This window comes from Salvelinus namaycush, chromosome 4, assembly GCF_016432855.1.
Source record: "Salvelinus namaycush isolate Seneca chromosome 4, SaNama_1.0, whole genome shotgun sequence".
Lineage (NCBI taxonomy): Eukaryota > Metazoa > Chordata > Actinopteri > Salmoniformes > Salmonidae > Salvelinus > Salvelinus namaycush.
Window position 1 is genome coordinate 80042036 of NC_052310.1, and position 27849 is coordinate 80069884.

The 27849-nt window shown below is 44.5% G+C and overlaps 1 protein-coding gene across 1 annotated transcript in view; it reads right to left on the minus strand.

Annotated features, from left to right (window-relative positions):
• Positions 1-27849, minus strand: part of LOC120046020 (neurexin-1a-like) — a 683076-nt gene that overhangs the window by 283188 nt on the left and 372039 nt on the right. The window contains exons 11-12 of the mRNA XM_038990933.1: positions 18602-18805; positions 10393-10419 (exon numbers count right to left, since the gene is read on the minus strand). Of these exons, the coding sequence (XP_038846861.1) occupies positions 10393-10419; positions 18602-18805 (231 nt within the window). The remainder of the gene's footprint in view (positions 1-10392; positions 10420-18601; positions 18806-27849) is intronic.

Here is a 27849-nt window from a genome sequence, read left to right on the forward strand (position 1 = left end):
CAAACTTCAGACGGGCATGTATATGTGCTTTCTTGAGCAGGGGGACCTTGCGGGCGCTGCAGGATTTCAGTCCTTCACGGCGTAGTGTGTTACCAATTGTTTTCTTGGTGACTATGGTCCCAGCTGCCTTGAGATCATTGACAAGATCCTCCTGTGTAGTTCTGGGCTGATTCCTCACCGTTCTCATGATCATTGCAACTCCACGAGGTGAGATCTTGCATGGAGCCCCAGGCTGAGGGAGATTGACAGTTCCTTTGTGTTTCTTCCATTTGCGAATAATCGCAGAAGCTGTTGTCACCTTCTCACCAAGCTGCTTGGCGATGGTCTTGTAGCCCATTCCAGCCTTGTGTAGGTCTACAATCTTGTCCCTGACATCCTTGGAGAGCTCTTTGGTCTTGGCCATGGTGGAGAGTTTGGAATCTGATTGATTGATTGCTTCTGTGGACAGGTATCTTTTATACAGGTAAGAAACTGAGATTAGGAGCACTCCCTTTAAGAGTGTGCTCCTAATCTCAGCTCGTTACCTGTATGAAAGACACCTGGGAGCCAGAAATCTTTCTGATTGAGAGGGGGTCAAATACTTATTTCCCTCATTAAAATGCAAATCAATTTATAACATTTTTGACATGCGTTTTTCTGGATATTTTTGTTGTTATTCTGTCTCTCACTGTTCAAATAAACCTACCATTAAAATTATAGACTGATCATTTCTTTGTCAGTGGGCAAACGTACAAAATCAGCAGGGGATCAAATACTTTTTTCCCTCACTGTACACACACATAGACACACACATAGACACACACACTCACAATCAACATGTTCATAGTCAGAGCAGGAGCCACAGTCAGTGTATATCAAATTATTTCCTGCCATCTGGCAAAATATGAATCTCTCCTCTCCAGCAGAAGATAATGACTGCATACGATCAGAATCAGAGCCTGAACTTGACCCAATTGGAACACTGATCATTTGGTTTTCCCATAAAGCCATACTGTCTCCAGATTCAGAGAAACGTTAGGGTCCCAACATTGGGCAATTTGATTGTATGAAATCTCTGACATGTCCTGGACCTTAGACCAAAGACTTGAGAGTTTCCAACTCATACAGTGCGTCACTCACACAAGGAACATGTATCCTGCTGAACACCCCCTGCTCTCTTTTTTCTCTCTCTCCTCCTCCTCCTCCTCCTCCTCCTCCTCCTCCTCCTCCTCGTCTCTCTGCCACAATGACAGAGGGATGGAAGACAAAGATCAAGCCATCCTTTCAAGTGCCCCAAATCCCTCCATCCAATTATTTAATATATTGCTCTCTCACCCTATTCCCATTCTCCAGGAGCCTGGTTTCTATCCTGCCCTGGCCTTGGTGTGTTGTTTAGCACTTACAAAGCAAAATGGAGCTTCTGAGGTTGAGTATAGTAGCCCAGTGCTCCAGCTGCCTGTGATTTGCATACACATTGCATTGAGGCTTTGAAGATTTCAGAGAAAGAGGAAAGGAAGTAAATAGATGTAAGTTGGTTGAGTGGAATGAATCTGCTCGCCATATGAATGGATCCAGGGGGGAATGAAGACAGTGGAACCAAGCCAGCTGCAGCTTGGGGTGTTTCATATTGAGTATGGTTACATGCACACAATAATATGATGATTATGGATAGTCAGATGAATATAATAGTTTGATTAAAAAGTTTACATGGTTTGCAAGAAGGACAATTTCCCAAATGATCCTGTTTCCATGGACACATCTGAAATCAGGCTACCTGATGGGACTTTTGATAAATGCAGAAAATCACCAAACAAAATATACGTTCTACCACAGCGACCATGTTATTTTTGGGAAACCTACTTGATTCTGAGTTTGGATATATAAAGCTTGTATGTGAAAACTACTTCTAAGATGCAAACTTTCAGTTGTTCTGAACTCACTAAACTCTCGATAAAGAGGGAGGCTCTTGGCTGATGCTAGCACATGCACAGATAAAATACACTGCTGGAACCCAGATAAAGGTGTTAACATGATCTAATCATTTGTATAGAGAGGAGGGATGAAGGAACTAGGAATAGAGAGGACGGATGAAGGAACTAGGAATAGAGAGGAAGGATTAAGGAACTAGGAATAGAGAGGAGGGATGAAGGAACTAGGAATAGAGAGGAGGGATGAAGGAACTAGGAATAGAGAGGAAGGATTAAGGAACTAGGAATAGAGAGGAGGGATGAAGGAACTAGGAATAGAGAGGAAGGATGAAGGAACTAGGAATAGAGAGGAGGGATGAAGGAACTAGGAATAGAGAGGAGGGATGAAAGAACTAGGATATGATAGGAGAGATGAAGGAAATAGAAATAGAGAGGAGGGTTGAAGGAATTAGGGTCTAGTCTCCAGGTATATAATGGCTGGATGGGTGACAGGACAGACAGAGTCTAACCAGGGTCTAGTCTCCAGGTATATAATGGCTGGATGGGTGACAGGACAGACAGAGTCTAACCAGGGTCTAGTCTCCAGGTATATAATGGCTGGATGGGTGACAGGACAGACAGAGTCTAACCAGGGTCTAGTCTCCAGGTATATAATGGCTGGATGGGTAACAGGACAGACAGAGTCTAACCAGGGTCTAGTCTCCAGGTATATAATGGCTGGATGGGTGACAGGACAGCCAGAGTCTAACCAGGGTCTAGTCTCCAGGTATATAATGGCTGGATGGGTAACAGGACAGACAGAGTCTAACCAGGGTCTAGTCTCCAGGTATATAATGGCTGGATGGGTGACAGGACAGACAGAGTCTAACCAGGGTCTAGTCTCCAGGTATATAATGGCTGGATGGGTGACAGGACAGCCAGAGTCTAACCAGGGTCTAGTCTCCAGGTATATAATGGCTGGATGGGTGACAGGACAGCCAGAGTCTAACCAGGGTCTAGGCTCCAGGTATATAATGGCTGGATGGGTAACAGGACAGCCAGAGTTTACTACTGTATCCGACCACCACAATGTGTCAGTCATTTGGAGAGACAGAGAGAGAGGAACAGGTCACTACACTACAACAGGATTAGACCCACCGTAAGCAGGCCATTCTAGCAGAGTGGTTCACTGTCAGTAAAGACCATGTGCAGCAAAAAGTGTATGTGGTTGAATGTTGTCAAAATAACTTTGGCACACATTAGCGTTGACAAGCTTTTAGAAGCTGTGACATTTACATCCAATGTCAGGCACCTGTGTTGTTTTTTTGCATGCAAATGTTCTTGGCTATACCGCACATGCCAATCCAATAATCCATTATCACTCCAGGTCACAGACTACATTTGCATAATCTGGGGTCTTTCTGTAATTGCTTTGTACAATCAGTGTGTGGGGCTGTGTGCGTGCGTGCTCATGTGTGCATGCATGTGTGTGTGTGAGATAGAAGGACAGACAGAGTGTGTGAGAGACAGAGAGAGACAGAGACAGAGAGAGCGAGAGCGAGAGCGAGAATGAGAGCGAGAGAGAGAGAGAGAGAGAGTGTGTGTGTGTGTGAGAGAGAGAGAGAGAGAGACAGAGAGAGACAGCGAGTGTGTGTGTGTGTGTGGGAGTGTGTTGTGTTATACAAAGTGAATAGGCAGTGTAAAGGAAACTAAGAGAGACATGGAGGTCAGATAGGTCAACTATTAATGGAAAGAAACCAGGCTGCATCTCCTCCCCACACACACACACACACACACAGTGATGAGGTTTACGGTAAAACTACATGACCGGTGCCAGAATGCAAATTATACAAATTATAGAATAAACTTGTGTCAAGTTACTGGTAGTTTAAAATGATTATATTATCCTAAAGATGCCAGGTTGTAATAAATCAATAATACAACAACCAACCTACACTAAAAACAGGCCAAAAAAATGATAAATCCACCTGACTGTGTGTGTGTGTGTGTGTGTGTGTGTGTGAGTGTGTGTGTGTGTGTGTGTGTGTGTGTGTGTGTGTGTGTGTGTGTGCGTGTGTGTGCGTGCGTGTGTGTCAAATCAAATCAAATCAAAATTTATTTTTCACATACACATGGTTAGCAGATGTTAATGCGAGTGTAGCGAAATGCTTGTGCTTCTAGTTCCGACAATGCAGTAATAACCAACAAGTAATCTAACCTAACAATTCCACAACTACTACCTTATACACACAAGTGTAAAGGGATAAAGAATATGTACATAAAGATATATGAATGAGTGATGGTACAGAACGGCATAGGCAAGATGCAGTAGATGGTATAGTGTACAGTCTATACATATGAGATGAGTAATGTAGGGTATGTAAACATAAAGTGGCATAGTTTAAAGTGGCTAGTGATACATGTATTACATAAAGATGGCAAGATGCAGTGGATGATATACAGTGCAGTATATACACTGCTCAAAAAACTAAAGGGAACACTTAAACAACACAATGTAACTCCAAGTCAATCACACTTCTGTGAAATCAAACTGTCCACTTAGGAAGCAACACTGATTGACAATAAATTTCACATGCTGTTGTGCAAATGGAATAGACAAAAGGTGGAAATTATAGGCAATTAGCAAGACACCCCCAATAAAGGAGTGATTCTGCAGGTGGTGACCACAGACCACTTCTCAGTTCCTATGCTTCCTGGCTGATGTTTTGGTCACTTTCGAATACTGGCGGTGCTCTCACTCTAGTGGTAGCATGAGACGGAGTCTACAACCCACACAAGTGGCTCAGGTAGTGCAGCTCATCCAGGATGGCACATCAATGCGAGCTGTGGCAAGAAGGTTTGCTGTGTCTGTCAGCGTAGTGTCCAGAGCATGGAGGCGCTACCAGGAGACAGGCCAGTACATCAGGAGACGTGGAGGAGGCCGTAGGAGGGCAACAACCCAGCAGCAGAACCGCTACCTCCGCCTTTGTGCAAGGAGGAGCACTGCCAGAGCCCTGCAAAATGACCTCCAGCAGGCCACAAATGTGCATGTGTCAGCATATGGTCTCACAAGGGGTCTGAGGATCTCATCTCGGTACCTAATGGCAGTCAGGCTACCTCTGGCGAGCACATGGAGGGCTGTGCGGCCCCACAAAGAAATGCCACCCCACACCATGACTGACCCACCGCCAAACCGGTCATGCTGGAGGGTGTTGCAGGCAGCAGAACGTTCTTCACGGCGTCTCCAGACTCTGTCACATCTGTCACGTGCTCATGTGCTCAGTGTGAACCTGCTTTCATCTGTGAAGAGCACAGGGCGCCAGTGGCGAATTTGCCAGTCTTGGTGTTCTCTGGCAAATGCCAAATATCCTGCACGGTGTTAGGCTGTAAGCACAACCCCCACCTGTGGACGTCGGGCCCTCATACCACCCTCATGGAGTCTGTTTCTGACCGTTTGAGCAGACACATGCACATTTGTGGCCTGCTGGAGGTCATTTTGCAGGGCTCTGGCAGTGCTCCTCCGTGCACAAAGGCGGAGGTAGCGGTCCTGCTGCTGGGTTGTTGCCCTCCTACGGCCTCCTCCACGTCTCCTGATGTACTGGCCTGTCTCCTGGTAGCGCCTCCATGCTCTGGACACTACGCTGACAGACACAGCAAACCTTCTTGCCACAGCTCGCATTGATGTGCCATCCTGGATGAGCTGCACTACCTGAGCCACTTGTGTGGGTTGTAGACTCCGTCTCATGCTACCACTAGAGTGAAAGCACCGCCAGCTTTCAAAAGTGACCAAAACATCAGCCAGGAAGCATAGGAACTGAGAAGTGGTCTGTGGTCACCACCTGCAGAACCACTCCTTTATTGGGGGTGTCTTGCTAATTGCCTATAATTTCCACCTTTTGTCTATTCCATTTGCACAACAGCATGTGAAATTTATTGTCAATCAGTGTTGCTTCCTAAGTGGACAGTTTGATTTCACAGAAGTATGATTGACTTGGAGTTACATTGTGTTGTTTAAGTGTTCCCTTTATTTTTTTGAGCAGTGTATATATTTGCAACGTTCTGTCACGTTCCTGACCTGTTTTCCTTTGTCTTGTATTTATTTTAGTTGGTCAGGGCGTGAGTTGGGTGGGTTTGTCTATGGTTGATTTTCTATGTTGGGATTTTTGTGTTCGGCCTGGTATGATTCTCAATCAGAGGCAGCTGTCAATCGTTGTCCCTGATTGAGAATCATACTTAGGCAGCCTGGGTTTCACGTGTGTTTTGTGGGTGTTTGTTTCCGTGTTTGTGTTTTTCACCACACGGTACTGTATAGGTTTCTGCACTTCGTTTATTTGTTTTGTAATTCAGTGTTCAGTTTTGTTATATTAAATCATTATGAACACTAACCACTCCGCGTATTGGTCCGATCCTTCTCGCCTCTCCTCGTCCGAGGAGGAGGAATATGACGACTACCGTTACAGAAACACCCACCAACAAAGGACCAAGCGGAGTGGAGAAGGGCAGCGACAACAGCAACAGAAGACACAGGACTCGTGGACCTGGGAAGAGATCCTGGACGGCAAAGGACCCTGGGTTCAGCCAGGGGAATATCGCCGTCCCAAGGCGGAGTTGGAGGCAGCGAAGGCAGAGAGGCGCTGGTATGAGGAGGCAGCGCGGCGACGCTGTTGGGACCCCGAGAGTCAGACCCAAAAATGTCTTGGGGGGGGAACACGCGGGGTGTGGCAAAGCCGGGTAGGATACCTGAGCCAACTCCCCGTGCTTACCGTGGAGTGAGAGGACGTCGTACTGGTCAGACACCGTGTTATGCGGTAAAGCGCACGGTGTCCCCAGTACGCGTGCTTAGTCCAGTGCGGGCTATTCCACCTCGCTGCACTGGTAGGGCTAGGTTGGGCATCGAGCCGGGTGTCATGAAGCCGGCCCAACGCATCTGGCCTCCAGTGCGTCTCCTCGGGCCGGCGTACATGGCACCAGCCTTACAAATGGTGTCCCCGGTTCGCCAGCATAGCTCAGTGCGGGCTATTCCACATCGCCGCACTGGCAGGGCTACGGGGATCATTCAACCTGGTAAGGTTGGGCAGGCTCGGTGCTCAAGAGCGCGTGTCCTCCTTCACGGTCCGGTATACCCGGTGCCACCTCCACGTACCAGTCTTCCGGTGGCAGCCCCCCGCACCAGGCTGTCTCTCCGGGTTCTCTCCCCAGTTGCTCCCACCTGTCCAGCGCTGTCAGAGCATTCCTCTTCTCCAGCGCAGCCAGAGTCTCTCATCTGCCCAGCACTGTCTGAGCTGCCTGCCTGCACAGCACCGTCAGAGCTGTCCGTCTGTCCCGAGCCGTCAGAGCTGTCCGTCTGTCCCGAGCCGTCAGAGCTGTCCGTCTGTCCCGAGCCGTCAGAGCTGTCCGTCTGTCCCGAGCCGTTAGAGCTGCCCGTCTGGCCCGAGCCGTTAGAGCTGCCCGTCTGTCCCGAGCCGTCAGAGCTGCCCGCCAGACAGGAGCAGCCAGAGCCTTCCGCCAGACAGGAGCAGCCAGAGCTTTCCGCCAGACAGGAGCAGTCAGAGCCTTCCGCCAGACAGGAGCAGTCAGAGCCTTCCGCCAGACAGGAGCAGTCAGAGCCTTCCGCCAGACAGGAGCAGACAGAGCCGTCAGCCAGCCTGGACCAGCCAGAGCCGTCCAGCCGGGACCAGCCAGAGCCGTCCAGCCGGGATCCGCCAGAGCCGTCCAGCCGGGATCCGCCAGAGCCGTCCAGCCGGGATCCGCCAGAGCCGTCCAGCCGGGATCCGCCAGAGCCGTCCAGCCGGGACCAGCCAGAGCCGTCCAGCCGGGACCAGCCAGAGCCGTCCAGCCGGGACCAGCCAGAGCCGTCCAGCCGGGATCCGCCAGAGCCGTCCAGCCAGGATCCGCCAGAGCCAGCCAGCCAGGATCCGCCAGAGCCAGCCAGCCAGGATCCGCCAGAGCCAGCCAGCCAGGATCCACCAGCCAGCCAGGATCCGCCAGAGCCTGCCAGCCAGGATCCGCCCCTCAGTCCGGTGCTGCCCCTCAGTCCGGAGCTGCCCCTCAGTCCGGTGCTGCCCCTCAGTCCGGTGCTGCCCCTCAGTCCGGTGCTGCCCCTCAGTCCGGAGCTGCCCCTCAGTCCGGAGCTGCCCCTTAGTCCGGTGCTGCGTACATGGAGGGTGGTTGTTAGGAGGAGGCCACGGGGGCGAGTAAGGATGCGGACAAAGACATTGTTAAGGTGGGGTCCACGTCCCGCGCCAGAGCCGCCACCGTGGACAGACGCCCACCCAGACCCTCCCCTAGAATTTATGGTGGTGCGCCCGGAATTCGCACCTTAAGGGGGGGGGGGGTTCTGTCACGTTCCTGACCTGTTTTCCTTTGTCTTGTATTTATTTTAGTTGGTCAGGGCGTGAGTTGGGTGGGTTTGTCTATGGTTGATTTTCTATGTTGGGATTTTTGTGTTCGGCCTGGTATGATTCTCAATCAGAGGCAGCTGTCAATCGTTGTCCCTGATTGAGAATCATACTTAGGCAGCCTGGGTTTCACGTGTGTTTTGTGGGTGTTTGTTTCCGTGTTTGTGTTTTTCACCACACGGTACTGTATAGGTTTCTGCACTTCGTTTATTTGTTTTGTAATTCAGTGTTCAGTTTTGTTATATTAAATCATTATGAACACTAACCACTCCGCGTATTGGTCCGATCCTTCTCGCCTCTCCTCGTCCGAGGAGGAGGAATATGACGACTACCGTTACAGTACACAACATGCACAGCATTCTTAATTGCATTACATTTACCATATAGATAGGTATTACAAATCTCCATTGGCATGCATAGGTAATGTTATAGAATTGCCTAACTGTTATTGCAAACCATTTGTGTAAATTATTTTTGATGCCCCTATATACACCAGGCTATAGATACACATTGAGTGTACAAAACATGAAGGACACCTTCCTAATATTGAGTAGCAGCCCTTTCACCTCGATTCCCTTGGTCAGTTTATGTCATGGAAAGAGCAGGTGTCCTTAACGTGTTGTATACTCAGTGTACATTCCTTTGTACTCAATGAAATATTGTGACTCGGGTGACTCCACCATCCCCCCAAAGAAGAGGAGCTCTGGATGCAGAATGGCTTGAGACAATCTGGATGGAGGAGATGGAGCTCACTATTTCCTGTTGTTTGGAGTGTGTTTCTCCATAACCTAACAAGAGAGTGTGAAGGTCAACCCTCAGGTAAAACCCTGGTGACATTGTGTGTATGCTGTATGCTGTACGGCAAACAGGAAACCAAGGCTCATATTTTCTGCCTCTTCAGGACTCTTCTCCCATCAATAATTCATCAACGTCTCTGAATAAATACAAGGACAAATTCCCTCCCAAAATATTTGCAATGTTAACTCCGTAGCACTACACTCACATGTCCTCTTCCTCTCTCTCCCTCCTTCCCTACAGGTAGTTGTACTCTCTCCCTCCCTCCCTCCCTCCCTCCCTCCCTCCCTCCCTCCCTCCCTCCCTCCCTCCCTCCCTCCCTCCCTCCCTCTACATCCATTCCTTCTTACCTCCCTCCCTCTCTCTCTCTCTTCCATCCCTCCCTCCCTCCTGGCAGCCCTATTATCGCCATCCCTCTCTCTCTGCTCTGTGAGGCAGGTTAATGAGAATAATAAAAGGCCGCTCTGTATTTCCTCTCTGCTTTGAAAAGCCTCATCAATTTACCGAGATGGACTGAGGAAGAAGGAATGAAAGAAAAAATAATAGACCTAGGAATGGAGAGAAAGGTAAAACATTTAGGGAAAAAAAGAAAATGAGGGGAACGGGGATAATGATGTGTGGCTAAAACACCTCTGTTTCATATCAGCCTGTTTTAATTTAGAGTCGTCAAGGATGGTAATTAGAGACAACAGAGTTTGAACAATCACCGTTGACTGCCATATTGGGGGTACTCGTTCATTTTAACCCCTCCCTCCCTCTCCTTCCTCTATACCTCCATTCCTTCTCTCCCTTCTCCCTCCCCTTCCCCAGCAGTCAGTGCTCTGGAAGAGAATAGATTCACACTGCCTGAGGCCCATTACATACTATACATACATTCCATCATCTCCATTGGCCTGTATGCTATGCACTGGTCTGTTCACTGGTCTTTATGATACATAATGTATATCTAAGGTATAGGTAATTGATTGAAATCCTATTGCTAATGTGTTTATAAAATACTGATTTTCCCCCATTAGCCAACCTGGTCTGAAAACATCTAAAACATATGACATCTATATACCATTTACCTACGTAAATATTCTACTTTCTGGCACACATGAACTTAGACAACATACATGCAGGTAATATTTTAAACAAACAGCAACTTTTAAGGCTTAATAAAGTCTCCCTAAACCCCTTAGAAGCCTATATATATATATGCAGTTTGTTTAAAGGGGATTTACATTCATGAATAAGACACATTGTGAATACAGAAAAAAGACAGTAGAACAGTATTTAAACAGGAGTATTAAATGTGAGCAGTCTTTACTTACTGGTAGTACAGTTAATCTTGATACAGTCTAGATGGGGGAGAACAGATGAGATGTCACATCATCCTTCATTATGACAGCTGCAGACAATGTTAAGCAGAACAACCCACCCCTCTGGGGACGACACACGGACACAGGGACCTTAGCATGATGCTGTCCACCATGGCCCTCTCCTCCTCCACACCTGGCTGAGGTAAGAGTGACTGGGGTGTGGTAGGAAGAGCATGGCAACTACTACTTTACAATGCCAATCCAATTAGTTAGAGTTTTTTCTGTCAGCAAAGGGCCTTTCACAGTGCTGTTATTAAGCCAATCACTAGGTTATATGTATGGCTGAACCGGAAAGCCTTGACTGACCAACCTATAACTTGATCAACATGTGAATATTTTGTCTAGAAGATTTGAAGATTTATATTTTATTTCATTTGAAAAGTAACACAAACTAATTAACGTAAGGCAGATGTCACAATGAAACATTTCCTGTTTAAAAGTGCCAAATAAAATGGTGTCCTTAAGAGAGTAGGTGGTTTAGTCTGTACATGTGACATCTGCAATAAGAGAGTATCAGAATATGGTCATGGTCAAGCTGGGCCACTCGGTAGGGATGCTGGGTGCTCTAACATCTTAGATGTAGGATGGGCCATTCAAAGACACCATGCCTCAAATTGACCACTGTCCTCTCTCTCAAAGCTGTGAAGAACAGTGGACTTTTTTAACCAATTCAAAGGATTAGTACTGAATATCAGGCATGACACCATTGGTGACAGAGGCTTTTCTCACTGCACACTACTACTACTATACTACTACTACTACTACTACCACTACTACTACTACTACCAATACTATCTACACCGCTACTATCACTACTACCACTACTACCAATACTATCACTAACACTACTATCACTACTACAACTACCACTACTACCACTACTACTACTACTACTACTACTACTACTACTACTACTACTACTACAACTACTACTACTACGATACTACTACTACGGCTATCACTACTACATACTGCTTCTACTACTACTACTACTACTACTACTACTACTACTACTACTACTATCACTACTATTACTTCTACTGCTACTACCACTACTAATGTTACTAATACTGATACTACTGCTACTAATACCATCTACTAATACCAAGACCACTACTATTACTACTGCAACTAACACTACTACTACTACTATCACTACTACTACTACCACTACTATCACTATCACTACTACTACTACTACTACTACGCTACTACTACTGACTACTGCTGCTGCTACTACTACTAATATCACTACTACTACTACTATCACTACTACTACTGCTAATACCTACTGTTTCAACGACTACTACTACTTATGCTACTACTACTACTAGCACTATCACTACTACTACTACTACTACTACTACTACTACTACTACCACATCTACGGACTACTACTGCTACTGCTACTGCTAGTACTAATTCTAGTACTATCACCACCACTACTACTACTACTAATACTACCAATATCACTACTACTAATACTACTGCTACTACTACTACTACTACTACTACTACTACTACTACCACTACTACTACTACTACGCTACTACTACTACTACGGCTATCACTAATACATACTGCTTCTACTACTACTATTACCACTACTACTACTACTAATAATAATAATATCACTATCACTATCACTACTACTACTACTACTAATAATATCACTATCACTATCACTACTACTACTAATAATAATAATATCACTATCACTATCACTATCACTACTACTACTACTACTACTACTACTACTACTACTACTACTACTACTACTACTACTACTACGCTACTACTACTAATACTACTACTGCGTCTACTTACTGCTTCTTCTACTACTACCACTACTGGCACTATCACTACTACTACTACCACTGTTACTGCTACTGCTACTGCTGCTACTGCTGCTACAAATACTACTAGTGCTACTACTGCTACTATCACTACTATTACTTCTACTGCTACTAACACTGCTAATGTCACTAATACTGATACTACTGCTACTAATATCATATTCTTCTAATACTACTACTACTACTACTACTACTACTACTACTACTACCACTGCTACTACTGCTACTGCTACTACTACTGACTACTACTTCTACTGCAATTAATGCTACCACTAATATCTCTACTACTCATAATAATACTACTACTTCTATTGCTACTACTACTACTACTACTACTACTACTACTACTACTACTACTACTACTACATCTTACTACAACTTCATCACTACCATGTGGAGCTAAACTTCTATTTCTACTACTTACCTTCAAATAGTTTACTAACACTGCTAGTATTTCTGTATAACATGCTACTACTGTATGTATATGCTGCTAAAGAACCACATGTTGTTGCTGCTACACAGCCTCTCTAGCTTTCTCTCTCTCTCTGATTATTCAGTGAGTCAATGTTGTGCTGTGAGAAGAGAGAACTGACCCAGACATCCTACCCAGGTGGCCCTGCCAGTCGTGTGTCGTCAACCACAGCAGAAAAGTGGTCGCAAACAGCCGAAGACCAACGCCAGCCAGCCCGCACAGGGAATGCTTTAAAAAGAAAGAGGGGAGAGAGGGAGGAGAGGGGAGAGAGAGGAGGGAGACAGAGGAGAGGGAGGAGGGATACCTAGCGATCTAAGGGCAAGGGGAACCGAGTGAAACCAATTAAAGAAAGTATTAAAAGATGTCCTAAAAAAAAGGAAAAATGTAAACAAAATGTTTTTGTCTGTCATCATCAGATCAGATTTCAGAAGACATCTATGGTAACCATGGCGATATGGGTTGTCAGTCCTGTAACCGTGGCACTGTGGGTTGTCAGCCCTGTACCAGTGGTGATGTGGGTTGTCAGCCCCCTGTCAGTGTGAGGTGCTGTTGGGTGCTGCTACAACAGGCTGCCCTGAGGTTGACATACCGGCAGAAAGTATTGCCAATGCCATGCCCTCTCCTGCTAAATGCAGGCGGGCGGACGGACGGACGCACGCACGCACGCACAAATGCACGGACGCACGCACGCACGCACGCACGCACGCACGCACGCACGCACGCACGCACGCACACACACACACACACACACACACACACACACACACACACACACACACACACACACACACACACACACACACACACACACACACACACACTACCGGTCAAAACTTTTAGAACAACTTCTCATTCAAGGGTTTCTCTTTATTTTGACTATTTTCTACATTGTAGAATAATATTGAAGACCTCAAAACTATGAAATAACACATACGGAATCAAGGAAGTGTTTAAAAAAATCTCAATATATTTTATATTTGAGATTCTTCAAAGTAGCCACCCTTTGCCTCGATGACAGCTTTGCTTCACCTGGAATGCTTTTCCAATAGTCTTGAAGGAGTTCCCACATATGCTGAGCATTTGTTGGCTGCTTTTCCTTCACTCTGTGGTCCAACTCATCCCAAACCATCTCAATTGGGTTGAGGTTGGGTGAATGTGGAGGCCAGGTCATCTGATGTAGCACTCCATCACTCCTTCTTGGACAAATAGCCCATACACAGCCTGGAGGTGTGTTAGGTCATTGTTCTGTTGAAAAACAAATGATAGTCCCACTAAGACCAAACCAGATGGGATGGCGTATCGCTGCAGAATGCTGTGGTAGTCATGCTGGTTAAGTGTGCCTTGAATTCTAGCTAAATCGCAGAGTGTCACCAGCAAAGCACCCCCACACTATAACACCTCCTCCTCCATGCTTTACGGTGGGAACCACACATGCAGAGATTATTCGTTCACCCACACCGCGTCTCACAAAAACACAACGGCTGGAACAAAAAATCTCCAATTTGTACTTCAGACCAAAGGACAAATGTCCCACTGTAAAATGTCCATTGCACGACTTGCCCAAGCAAGTCTCTTCTTATTATTGCTGTCCTTAAGTAGTGTTTTTTGTTGTTGCAGCAATTAGACTATGAAGGCCTGATTCACACAGTCCCCTTTGAACAGTTGATGTTGAGATGTGTCTATTACTTGAACTCTGTGAAGCATTTATTTGGGCTGCAATTTCTGAGGCGTGTATCTCAAATGAACTTATCCTCTGCAACAGAGGTAACTCTGGGTCTTCATTCTTGTGGCGGTCCTCATGAGAGCCAGTTTCATCATAGAGCTTGATCATTTTTGCGACAGCACTTGAACTAACTTTCAAAGTTCTTTAAATTTGTCTTAAAGTAATGATGGACTGTCATTTCTCTTTGCTTATTCGAGCTGTTCTTGCCATAATATGGACTTGGTCTTTTAACAAATATGGCTATCTTCTGTATACCACCCCTACCTTGTCATAACACAACTGATTGGCTCAAACGCATTAACAAGTAAAGAAATTCCACAAATTAACGTTTAAGAAGGCACACCAGTTAATTGAAATGCATTCCAGGTGACTAACTCATGAAGCTGGTTGAGAGAATGCCAAGAGTGTGCAAAACTGTCATCTCGGCAAAGGGTGGCTATTTGAAGAATCTCAAATCTAAAATATATTTTGATTTGATTAACACTTTTTTGGTTACTACATGATTCCATATGTGCTATTTCATAGTGTTGATGTCTTCACTAATATTCTACAATGTAGAAAATTATAAAAAAATAAAGAAAAACCCTTGAATGAGTAGGGGTTCAAAAACTTTTGACCGGTAGGGTATATGCACACACACACACACACACACACACACACACACACACACACACACACACACACACACACACACACACACACACACACACACACACACACACACACACACACACACACACACACACACACACACACACACACACACACACATACACACACCCTCTGTTATCTCTATCACACTGTGAACCAGGAGTGCAGACAAAAGGCAAACGCCAGACCCCGTTTTAAACAACAATAATATCCACATGGGCGGTTATTCTCCATTGTTTGGTTATCTATGCACTTTCATCGCTCTATGAGCTACGTTCGGTAGTACATAAACAGCCGACCGGCGATGTGTTCTAATTGAGCTCGGGGGAAGTCTCTGTCGGTCAAAAGTCTGACCTCCTTCTTGTTCTTTTATTAACTCTTTTAGTACCTTGTCTTTTTTACCGACTGCTGTGCTCTTTTTTTGTATTGTCTATTGATTAGATTTGCTACTTCACATTTATTCTGTTGTGTTGAGGAAGAGCTGCAAGTCAGCATTTCACTGCAGTGTTGAGGAGGAGCTGCAATTCAGCATTTCACTGCAGTGTTGAGGAGGAGCTGCAATTCAGCATTTCAATGTAGTAGTGTGGAAGAGCTGCAAGTCAGCATTTCACTGCAGTGTTGAGGAAGAGCTTCAAGTCAGCATTTCACTGCAGTGTTGAGGAAGAGCTTCAAGTCAGCATTTCACTGCAGTGTTGAGGAAGAGCTTCACGTCAGCATTTCACTGTGGTGTTGAGGAAGAGCTGCAAGTCAGCATTTCACAACAGTGTTGAGGAAGCGCTTCAAGTCAGCATTTCACTGTGGTGTTGAGGAAGAGCTGCAAGCCAGCATTTCACTCTAGTGTTGAGGAAGAGTTTCAAGTCAGCATTTCACTGTGGTGTTGAGGAAGAGCTGCAAGTCAGCATTTCACTGTAATGTTGAGGAAAGCTGCAATTCAGCATTTCAATGGTGTGTTGAGGACGAGCTGCAAGTCAGCATTTCAAAGTAGTGTTGAGGAAGGGCTTCAACATAGTATTTCACTGTGGTGTTGAGGAAGAGCTGCAAGTCAGCATTTCACAACAGTGATGAGGAAGAGCTTCAAGTCAGCATTTCACTGTGGTGTTGAGGAAGAGCTGCAAGTCAGCATTTCACTCTAGTGTTGATGAAGAGCTGCAAGTCAGCATTTCACTGTGGTGTTGAGGAAAGCTGCAATTCAGCATTTCAATGGTGTGTTGAGGAGGAGCTGCAAGTCAGCATTTCAAAGTAGTGTTGAGGAAGGGCTTCAACATAGCATTTCACTGTGGTGTTGAGGAAGAGCTGCAAGTCAGCATTTCACTCTAGTGTTGAGGAAGAGCTGCAAGTCAGCATTTCACTGTGGTGTTGAGGAAGAGCTGCAAGTCAGCATTTCACTCTAGTGTTGAGGAAGAGCTGCAAGTCAGCATTTCGCTGCAGTGTTGATGAAGAGCTGCAAGTCAGCATTTCACTCTAGTGTTGAGGAAGAGCTGCAAGTCAGCATTTCACTGCAATGTTGATGAAGAGCTGCAAGTCAGAATTTCACTGTGGTGTTGAGGAAGAGCTGCAAGCCAGCATTTCACTGCAGTGTTGATGAAGAGCTGCAAGTCAGCATTTCACTGTGGTGTTGAGGAAGAGCTGCAAGCCAGCATTTCACTGCAGTGTTGATGAAGAGCTGCAAGTCAGCATTTCACTGTGGTGTTGAGGAAAGCTGCAATTCAGCATTTCAATGGTGTGTTGAGGAGGAGCTGCAAGTCAGCATTTCAAAGTAGTGTTGAGGAAGGGCTTCAACATAACATTTCACTGCGGTGTTGAGGAAGAGCTGCAAGTCAGCATTTCACTCTAGTGTTGAGGAAGAGCTGCAAGTCTGCATTTCAATGTAGTGTTTACAGTGCTGTGTACTGTGCACGTGACGAAAACACTGATTTGTCTGGGATACCAATAAGATTACAGAGGCAGTGGAGGGACCACGCAGAAATGTAATACACTAGAGTGTATGTATGGTCCCTCCATAGACCAGCACAGTTCTAGAATGTGTTGACAATGGCAGCCATCTTGGTCAGGTCTATTTAGTTATATGGGGGGGACAATATTAGATATTAGACATGACTTGTACCACTGTTACAGAGCACAGACTTCAGACCTGTGAGTGTAGAGGGCTTGGACAGGGCCGACAGGAGATGAAAGGAATAAGCCAATAAGTAAAGTCAGACAGGGTTGAAACTTAGAGACAGGTCTGGTGTCTTCTGTCGAGTAAGGGGTGGAGAGGGGACGAGCGCTAAATATTGAGAGCACCAAGGGGGACTGACAGGAAGGTACCAGTATTTAGGGTTCAAGGCTATAATGGGATTCAAGGTTCCGGATTAAAGTGTCTGCTAATTTTTATACATTAAATATTATATCTGGAGATTAGGGTTAGATAGAGTAATGTGCATATCTGGGGCTGGATATGGGGGGCAGTGGGGTATGTGTTTGGGGCAGCGATCTGGCTGTAAGGGGGAGGGTGGGGCAGCGATCTGGGGGTAGGGTAGGGTGGGGTACAGGTGGAGTAGGACATAGAGCATTCCCTGATGGGTCAGAACGACAGCGTGCTCATTTGGCAGTGAGCGGAGAGCCGCAGACTCTGGCCACTGAAGGGTTCAATACCATCCCCTTCTATTCAACATAATGTACAGTATATCAATAGCTAACAGGGTAATGTACAGCATATCAATAGCTAACAGGGTAGCGTGCGAGTATAATATACACTGAACAAAAATATAAACGCAACATGTGAAGTCTTGGTCCCATGTTTCATGAAATGAAATATGCATTAAAAATATCTATATATATCTCTACTTTTGGGCACAAATTTGCTTACAAATTTGCTTACAAAATGCTTACTGTTAGTGAGCATTTCTCCATTTACCAAGGTAATATATTCACCTAACAGGTAATGCTTATCAAGAAGCTGATTAAACAACAGGAATATTTCTATCTGTAAAAAAATCATTCTGATTGGCTGGGCCTGGCTGCCCAGTAGTTGCCTGGTTGCCAAGTGGGTGGGCCTATGCCCTCCAAGGCCCACGCATCGCTGCATCCTTGCCTAGTCATGTGAAATCCGTAGATTAGGACCTCATTTATTTTTTCCAATTGACTGATTTCCTTATATGAACTGTAACGTCAACAAAATCTTAGAAATGGTTGCATGTTGCATTTAACTTTTTGTTCAGCATACTGTAGATGTAAGATGAGTGTCTGTTTCAGGATAAAGAGGGTGCGATGTGTGGGATAGTATTACATGAAACCTGTGTAAAACTATGATCAAAAAACTTATGTGAGCTTGTCTTCAGCAATGTGTTCACGTTACAGTATGTGCACAGTTTGGGATGCTTGTTGTGGTCATGTCATGTGATCCATAGGCTAGGTGCACCATTTGTGTTTTGTTGTAGCTGCTGTGGCATGAGGCTATACCGCGAGGCGCAGCGTTACCTAGGTTGACTGTGAGGCGGACACGGCCGGTCTCCAGCTCCAGGCGCAGTGTGTCTGCGCTGTCACGTGAAGTTGTGGCCATCAGCACGCCATACGCCCGTTGAGAACGGAACCGCAGCGACACGTCTTCAGCCTCCGTCTGCATCACCACCGGCAGCTGGATCTTCATGAACTTACTGCCGTCATAACTCAGGATGGTCGCATCTGGGAAGAGGAGAGGGGGAGGGAGAGGGGAGGAGAGATGGGGAGGAGAGGAGGGATAGGGAGTAGAGGAGAGATGGTGAGGGGATTAGAGGAGAGAAGAGATAGAGAAATTAATACATGTTGAGGTATTTATCGTAAAATCTAAGTCAAGTAAGTCAGAATACTGCACTCAATATCAATTTAGCTTGACAATAAACATACTATTTTAAGTATTGTAACTGAGATGTATTGTATTTTGATAAAGTAATAATGATTTCAGAGAAAATGGCAATTGATTTGGTTGTCTGTTTCCAAATACGGTGCAGTGTTATGGTAAATTCACATGAGGTTGGTGGTACCTTAATTGGAGAGAACGGGCTCATGGTAATAGCAGAATCAGTGGAATGGTATCAAATACATCAGACACATTGTTTCCTGGTGTATGATGACATTCCATTTGCTCTGTTCCAGCCAATATTATGAGCCGTTCTCCCCTCAGCAGCCTCCTGTGGGTAAAATCTATGATTAAAACAGAAGGTTCTAGTGTATTTGCTAACACTCTTCAACACACACATGCACGCACACACATCCAACATGGTTATGTCTGTTGCTGCAATACTCTCAGGTCCAGAATCCCACCAACCAGTAAATATTCATGTGTGTCCATACTGACAAGTGACAAGACCATGACTGAATTCATAAACAAAGGCTCTCTTCAGACTACAGAGATTGGACCCGTTTTACATTTCAGTCATTTAGCAGATGCTCTTATTCACAGAGACTTACATGAGCAATTAGGGTTAACTGTTTTGCTCAAGGGCACATGGAAAGATGTTTCACCTAGTCGGCTCGGGGATTTGAAACGGCAACATTTCGTTAGGCTACCTGCCTGCTTAGGTGACATGGTTAAATAGTCCTGTAGGGTAGTGCAGTCAGAGTAAAATCACCATGACACCACTGTTCTACAGGTGTGCACTGCTCCTTACCCAGGACCTTGTGTATCAAGACAGTGAAAAGGGTAAGTCTTGGGCTCAAGGATTTTAAATGATGTCAAATACTATGTGAACCCACGTATCAGTTCTCTCTACAGTGATTCTGGGCAGATCGTTTACCAGTGAGAGAAGAGGGTGTAACAACATCCCCAATAACCAGACAAACCACAACCTAATAACACAACCATTAGGGCCACAGACAAGACAGACAGACAGAAGACAGATAGACAGATGTCCTGCAATTCTACACATTTTGCCATGACTTCTGCCATGTTAATATGATATCTGAGTGAGCGTGACTAACAAAATCAATGGAGGGCCCCTGCAGGTCAAGGCCCCTGGGCACATGCCCTTCGTGCCCGGTCGGTATTCGGCCATGATTACCATAAAAAGTTTAGTTTATTAGGATCCCCATCAGCTACTGTACTTCTTGGGGTCCACATACAACGTACAAATACATGATAAAGTACAGAACAAGAACACCATAAGATAGTACATTAAATGTAATTATATTTGGGGAAGAAACTAAGAGACTACAAAAATACTATTTACACACTATTCATACTGTATACATACAGTGGCAAGAAAAAGTATGTGAACCCTTTGTAATTCCCTGGATTTCTGCATAAATTGGTCATCAAATTTGATCTGATCTTCATCTAAGTCACAACAATATACAAACATAGTGTGCTTAAACTAATAACACACAAATGATTGTATTTGTCGTGTCTATATTGAATACATCATTTAAACATTCACTGTGTAGGTTGGGAAAAGGATGTGAACCCCGAGGCTAATGACTTCTCCTGGAGTCAACTGGAGTCAGGAGTCAGCTAACCTGGAGTCCAATCAATGAGACAAGATTGGAGATGTTGGTTAGAGCTGCCTTGCCCTATTAAAACACTCACAAAATGTGAGTTTTCTATTCACAAGAAGCATTGCCTGATGTGAACCATGCCTCGAACAAAAGAGATCTCAGAAGACATAAAATTAAGAATCGTTGACTTGCATAAAGCTGGAAAGGGTTACAAAAGTATCTCTAAAAGCCTTGATGTTCATCAGTCATAAGACAAATTGTCTATAAATGGAGAAAGTTTAGCACCGTTGCTACTCTCCCTAGGAGTGGCCGTCCTGCAAAGATGACTGCAAGAGCACAGCGCAGAATGCTCAATGAGATTAAGAAGAATCCTAGAGTGTCAGCTAAAGACTTACAGAAATCTCTGGAACATGCTAACATCTCTGTTGACGAGTCTACTATACTTAAAACACTAAACAAGAATGGTGTTCATGGGAAGCCACCAAGGAACGAAGCCACCGCTGTTCAAAAAAAACATTGCTGCAAGTCTTTTCCAAAGTGCATCTGGATGTTCCACAGCGCTACAGGCAAAATATTCTGTGGACAGATGAAATTACAGTTGAGTAGTTTGGAAAGAACACACAACACTGTGTGGAGAAAAAAGGCACAGCACACCAACATCAAAATCTCATTCCAAATGTAAAGTATGGTGGAGGGAGCATCATGGTTTGGGGCTGCTTTGCTGCCTCAGGGCCTGGACAGCTTGCTATCATCGACGTAAAAATGAATTCCCAAGTTTATCAAGACATTTTGCAGGAGAATGTCAGGCTATCTGTCCGCCAATTGAAGCTCAACAGAAGTTGAGTGATGCAATGGGACAACAAGACAAAACACAGAAGTTAATCAACAACAGAATGGTTTTAACAGAATATAATACACCTTCTGGAGTGGCCCAGTCAGAGTCCTGACCTCAACCCAATTGAGATGCTGTGGTATGACCTCAAGAGAGCAGTTCACACCAGACATCCCAAAAATATTGCTGATCTGAAACAGTTTTGTAAAGAGGAATGATCCAGAATACCTCCTGACTGTTATGCAGGTCTGATCCGCAACTACAGAAAACGTTTGGTTGAGGTTATTGCTGCCAAAGGACGGTCAACCAGTTATTAACTCCAAGGCTTCACATACTTTTTGGACCCTGCACTGAATATTTACACAGTGTGTTCAACAAAAACATGAAAACATATAATTGTTTGTGTGTTATTAGTTTAAGCAGACTGTGTTTGTCTATTGTTGTGACCTAGATGAAGTTCAGATAAAATGTTATGACCAATTTATGCATAAATCCAGGTATTTCCAAAGGGTTCACATAATTGTTCTTGCCAATGTATGTACAGTTGAAGTCAGAAGTTTACATACACCTCAGCCAAATACATTTAAACTCAGTTTTTCACAATTCCTGACATTTAATCCTAGTAAAAATTCCCTGTCTTAGGTCAGTTAGGATCACCACTTTATTTTAAGAATGTGAAATGTCAGAATAATAGCAGCGAGAATGATTTATTTCAGCTTTCATTTCTATCATCACATTCTCAGTTGGTCAGAAGTTTACATACATTCAATTAGTATTTGGTAGCATTGCCTTTAAATTGTTTAACTTGGGTCAAACGTTTTGGGTAGCCTTCCACAAGCTTCCCACAATAAGTTGGGTGAATTTTGGCCCATTCTTCCGGACAGAGGTGGTGTAACTGAGTCAGGTTTGTAGGCCTCCTTGCTCGCACACGCTTTTTCAGTTCTGCACAAACATTTCTATAGGATTGAGGTCAGGGCTTTGTGATGGCCACTAATACCTTGACGTTATTGTCCATAAGCCATTTTGCCACAACTTTGGAAGTAAGCTTGAGGTCATTGGCGATTTGGAAGACCCATTGGCGACCAAGCTTTAACTTCCTGACTGATGTCTTGTGATGCTGCTTCAATATATCCACAAAATATCCACAAACATGTGTAAATATTTGTATGAACATAACAAGATTCAACAACTGAGACTGAAGCTGAACAAGCTGAACTGAGACTGAAGCTGAACAAGTTCAGGAGGAGGATGAGAGTGAGAGAGTCGGGGGACAAAGACATGCTAAAACAGGTGTTTTTTATCTATCATTATAACAACAATGGAGGGATTGATGGAAACATGGAAAGGCATGGAGACCATTGCCAGCTCCAAGGCCAGAGAGATAGCTATCATCCTGGTACAAAATCGAATGTGGCCCTCCCCCTGCTTGGAGTCTCTAAAACAGCGTTATCAGAGCCCTGCTGTCTGCTACTGTAGGAGACCACATGCAGGATAGGGCACTGTCATGTTCACTCACTGTAGAGGGGAGAACACTGACCAACCAAACACACACACACACACACACACACACACACACACACACACACACACACACACACACACACACACACACACACACACACACACACACACACACACACACACACACACACACACACACACACACACAAACTGTACAAAAAGCACAGTGTTTGTATCACACACACACACACATTGTTAATATCATCACATCATTTCTTTTTTTTAAATGCACTGCTGACCAGTAACACATAACCTATATAGAACAGGGGGAAGCAGAGAGTGGCTGTGCAAATGTGTGTCTGTGTGTGTGTGTGTGTGTGTGTGTGTGTGTGTGTGTGTGTGTGTGTGTGTGTGTGTGTGTGTGTGTGTGTGTGTGTGTGTGTGTGTGTGTGTGTGTGTGTGTGTGTGTGTGTGTGTGTGTGTGTGTGTGTGTGTGTGTGTGTGTGTGTAACGTCTTTATCTGAAAAGAAGAGAGTGTATTACAAAGATGTGACCATGTCACAATTTAGCAAGTTTCAAGTCTTAACCTTCGAGTCTCATGTCAAGTTTCAAGTACCAGAGCTCAAGTCAAGTCCCTAAATGTGGGTTTCGTTTCCCCAAGTCAATGGTTAATTGTTTTACACCACTTTCAATTCACTAGGCCTACTAGTACATTACATAGACCTACATAATACACTTCCCAGATCAGGAAATAAAGGTTTTTTGAATCATCAATATGAATAGAAAGGCAATCCAAATGATGATTTACAGTTAGTGTTGCTAGTACAGTTTGACTTACATTGTGCAATCTCCAAGTGGTGTTGTTTCCCCCCTGTCCAGTACATGCGTGTTGAGAGGCCTGTGGTTGGCTGAGAATAAACATTCCCCCAAAACTCTTGCTTAGAGTGACAAGTGTGGAAAATATAGTACATTGCTCTATAATATAGAACAGTGCTCTATAACATAGACCAGTGCTCTATAATATAGGACAGTGGTCTATAATATAGGACAGTGCTCCATAATATAGAACAGTGATCTATAATATAGAATAGTGGTCTGTAACATAGAACAGTGCTCTATAATATAGGACAGTGGTCTATAATATAGAACAGTGCACAGTGCTCTATAATATGGGACAGTGGTCTATAATATAGGACAGTGCTCTATAATATAGAACAGTGCACAGTGCTCTATAATATGGGACAGTGGTCTATAATATAGGACAGGGCTCTTTAATATAGAACACTGTAATATAGGATGGTGCTCTATTTTTCCCATTGCCTGGCGCAGTGGCGCTAGGCAGAAAATAATTTAACGGTCAATTCCCATTTAACCCAATGAGAGAGGAACAGGAGAGGTCGTGCTGCTCTTTTGGGAAATTCAAGACTCTAGTATAACAGCTCTAGTCCAAGTCTCTAGTATTACAGCTCGAGTACAACGTTACTCCTGTTTTGATTATCTTCATGTTTGTTATTATTAAACTCACCTTCTACACCTGCTTCCTGACTCCCTGTGTATACTTTACATAGATGCTCTAGTCCAAGTTAAGTCCCTAGTCATAGATGTTCCAGTCCAAGTCGAGTGTTTTTTTATTTTTGCGACTTGTGTCCAAGTCACGTGACTCGAGTCCACATCTCTGGTGTATGTGTATGTGCCCGCATAACTGTCTGTCTGTCTGCCTGTACTTGCCAATGTCACGACTCCCACCGAAGGTGGCTCCTCTTCCTGTTCGGGCGGGGCTCGGCGTCGTCATCACCGGTCTACTAGCTGCCACCGATCCCTTTTTCCCTTTTCTGTTGTTTTTGTCTTATTGGTTACACCTGTTTCTTGTTTAGGTTTTAGTTGGGCTATTTAAGCCGGTATGCCCGCCTGCTCTTTGTGCGGGCTTATATTTCCTCTGTTCATGTTTGTGGTTGTGCTATTTCCGTTGTTTTTTCCTCCGAACTGGTTGGGTCCTGGTTTTGGGCCGGTCTTGTTATTTGCGCCTGGTGTTTTGGCGTTACCATTTTCCCTGCGCCGGAATAAAACATTGTTCTTTACCCTCTGCTTCCTGCGCCTGACTCCGCACCCACTACGCATAGATTGCATGACAGCCAAACTGTTATTTTCTCTTGTCTGGGGCTCCTTTCATGTTTAGGAGTTGCTGTGTCTCTCTCTCCGTCACACTACCAATCCAGCCACTCACACAGACACACACCAACGCACAAACACACATACAAATACACTCTGTGTTCTCCAAACAGTCTGTCATCTCCCATTAGGTGATATGTGCCTGCACTGCACTTTCCCTACAATCTGGGAGCACATACAGACAGTCTACATCTTCTCTACCATCTGGGAACCCACCTCCACACTCTCTCTGCTACAACAGAATTTTGGTTAATTAGCAAATGGGACTGCAGGGGGGGAGTACATTTAGTATGCGTTCAGGAGGACATTTAGTATGAGTTCAGGAGTACATTTAGTATGCGTTCAAGAGTACATTTAGTATGCGTTCAGGAGGACATTTAGTATGCGTTCAGGAGTACATTTAGTATGCGTTCAGGAGGACATTTAGTATGCGTTCAGGAGGACATTTAGTATGCGTTCAGAAGGACATTTGGTATGCGTTCAGCAGGACATTTAGTATGCGTTCAGGAGGACATTTAGTATGTGTTCAGTAGGACATTTAGTATGCGTTCAGGAGGACATTTAGTATGCGTTCAGGATATTTTTTTTTGTATGTGTTCAGGAGGACATTTAGTATGCGTTCAGGAGGACATTTAGTATGCGTTCAGGAGGACATTTAGTATGCGTTCAGGAGGACATTTGGTGTGCGTTCAGCAGGACATTTAGTATGCGTTCAGAAGGACATTTAGTATGCATTCAGGAGGACATTTAGTATGCGTTCAGGAGGACATTTAGTATGAGTTCAGGAGGACATTTAGTATGCGTTCAGGAGGACATTTAGTATGCGTTCAGGAGGACATTTAGTATGCGTTCAGGAGTACATTTAGTATGCGTTCAGGAGGACATTTAGTATGCGTTCAGCAGGACATTTGGTGTGCGTTCAGCAGGACATTTAGTATGCGTTCAGGAGGACATTTAGTATGCGTTCAGGAGGACATTTAGTATGCGTTCAGGAGGACATTTAGTATGCGTTCAGGAGGACATTTAGTATGCGTTCAGGAATACATTTAGTATGCGTTCAGGAGGACATTTAGTATGCGTTCAGGAGGACATTTAGTATGCGTTCAGGAGGACATTTAGTATGAGTTCAGGAGGACATTTAGTATGCGTTCAGGAGGACATTTAGTATGCGTTCAGGAGGACATTTAGTATGCGTTCAGTAGGACATTTAGTATGCGTTCAGGAGGACATTTAGTATGAGTTCAGGAGGACATTTAGTATGAGTTCAGGAGGACATTTAGTATGAGTTCAGGAGGACATTTAGTATGCGTTCAGGAGGACATTTAGTATGCGTTCAGGAGTACATTTAGTATGCGTTCAGGAGGACATTTAGTATGCGTTCAGGAGGACATTTAGTATGCGTTCAGGAGGACATTTAGTATGCGTTCAGGAGGACATTTAGTATGAGTTCAGGAGGACATTTAGTATGCGTTCAGGAGGACATTTAGTATGCGTTCAGGAGGACATTTAGTATGCGTTCAGTAGGACATTTAGTATGCGTTCAGGAGGACATTTAGTATGAGTTCAGGAGGACATTTAGTATGAGTTCAGGAGGACATTTAGTATGAGTTCAGGAGGACATTTAGTATGCGTTCAGGAGGACATTTAGTATGCGTTCAGGAGGACATTTAGTATGCGTTCAGGAGTACATTTAGTATGCGTTCAGGAGGACATTTAGTATGCGTTCAGAAGGGCATTTGGTATGCGTTCAGCAGGACATTTAGTATGCGTTCAGGAGGACATTTAGTATGCGTTCAGAAGGACATTTGGTATGTGTTCAGCAGGACATTTAGTATGCGTTCAGGAGTACATTTAGTATGCGTTCAGTAGGACATTTAGTATGCGTTCAGGAGGACATTTAGTATGCGTTTAGGATAAAACATTTTGTATGAGTTCAGGAGGACATTTAGTATGCGTTCAGGAGGACATTTAGTATGCGTTCAGGAGGACATTTAGTATGCGTTCAGCAGGACATTTGGTGTGCGTTCAGCAGGACATTTAGTATGCGTTCAGAAGGACATTTAGTATGCGTTCAGGAGGACATTTAGTATGCGTTCAGGAGGACATTTAGTATGCGTTCAGGAGGACATTTAGTATGCGTTCAGCAGGACATTTGGTGTGCGTTCAGCAGGACATTTAGTATGCGTTCAGAAGGACATTTGGTATGCGTTCAGCAGGACATTTAGTATGCGTTCAGGAGGACATTTAGTATGCGTTCAGGAGGACATTTAGTATTCGTTCAGGAGGACATTTGGTGTGCGTTCAGCAGGACATTTAGTATGCGTTCAGGAGGACATTTAGTATGCGTTCAGGAGGACATTTAGTATGCGTTCAGGAGTACATTTAGTATGCGCTCTGGAGGACATTTAGTATGCATTTAGGAGAACATTTAGTATGCGTTCAGGAGGACATTTAGTATGCGTTCAGGAGGACATTTAGTATGCGTTCAGGAGGACATTTAGTATGCGTTCAGAAGGGCATTTGGTATGCGTTCAGCAGGACATTTAGTATGCGTTCAGGAGGACATTTAGTATGCGTTCAGAAGGACATTTGGTATGTGTTCAGCAGGACATTTAGTATGCGTTCAGGAGTACATTTAGTATGCGTTCAGTAGGACATTTAGTATGCGTTCAGGAGGACATTTAGTATGCGTTTAGGATAAAACATTTTGTATGAGTTCAGGAGGACATTTAGTATGCGTTCAGGAGGACATTTAGTATGCGTTCAGGAGTACATTTAGTATGCGTTCAGCACG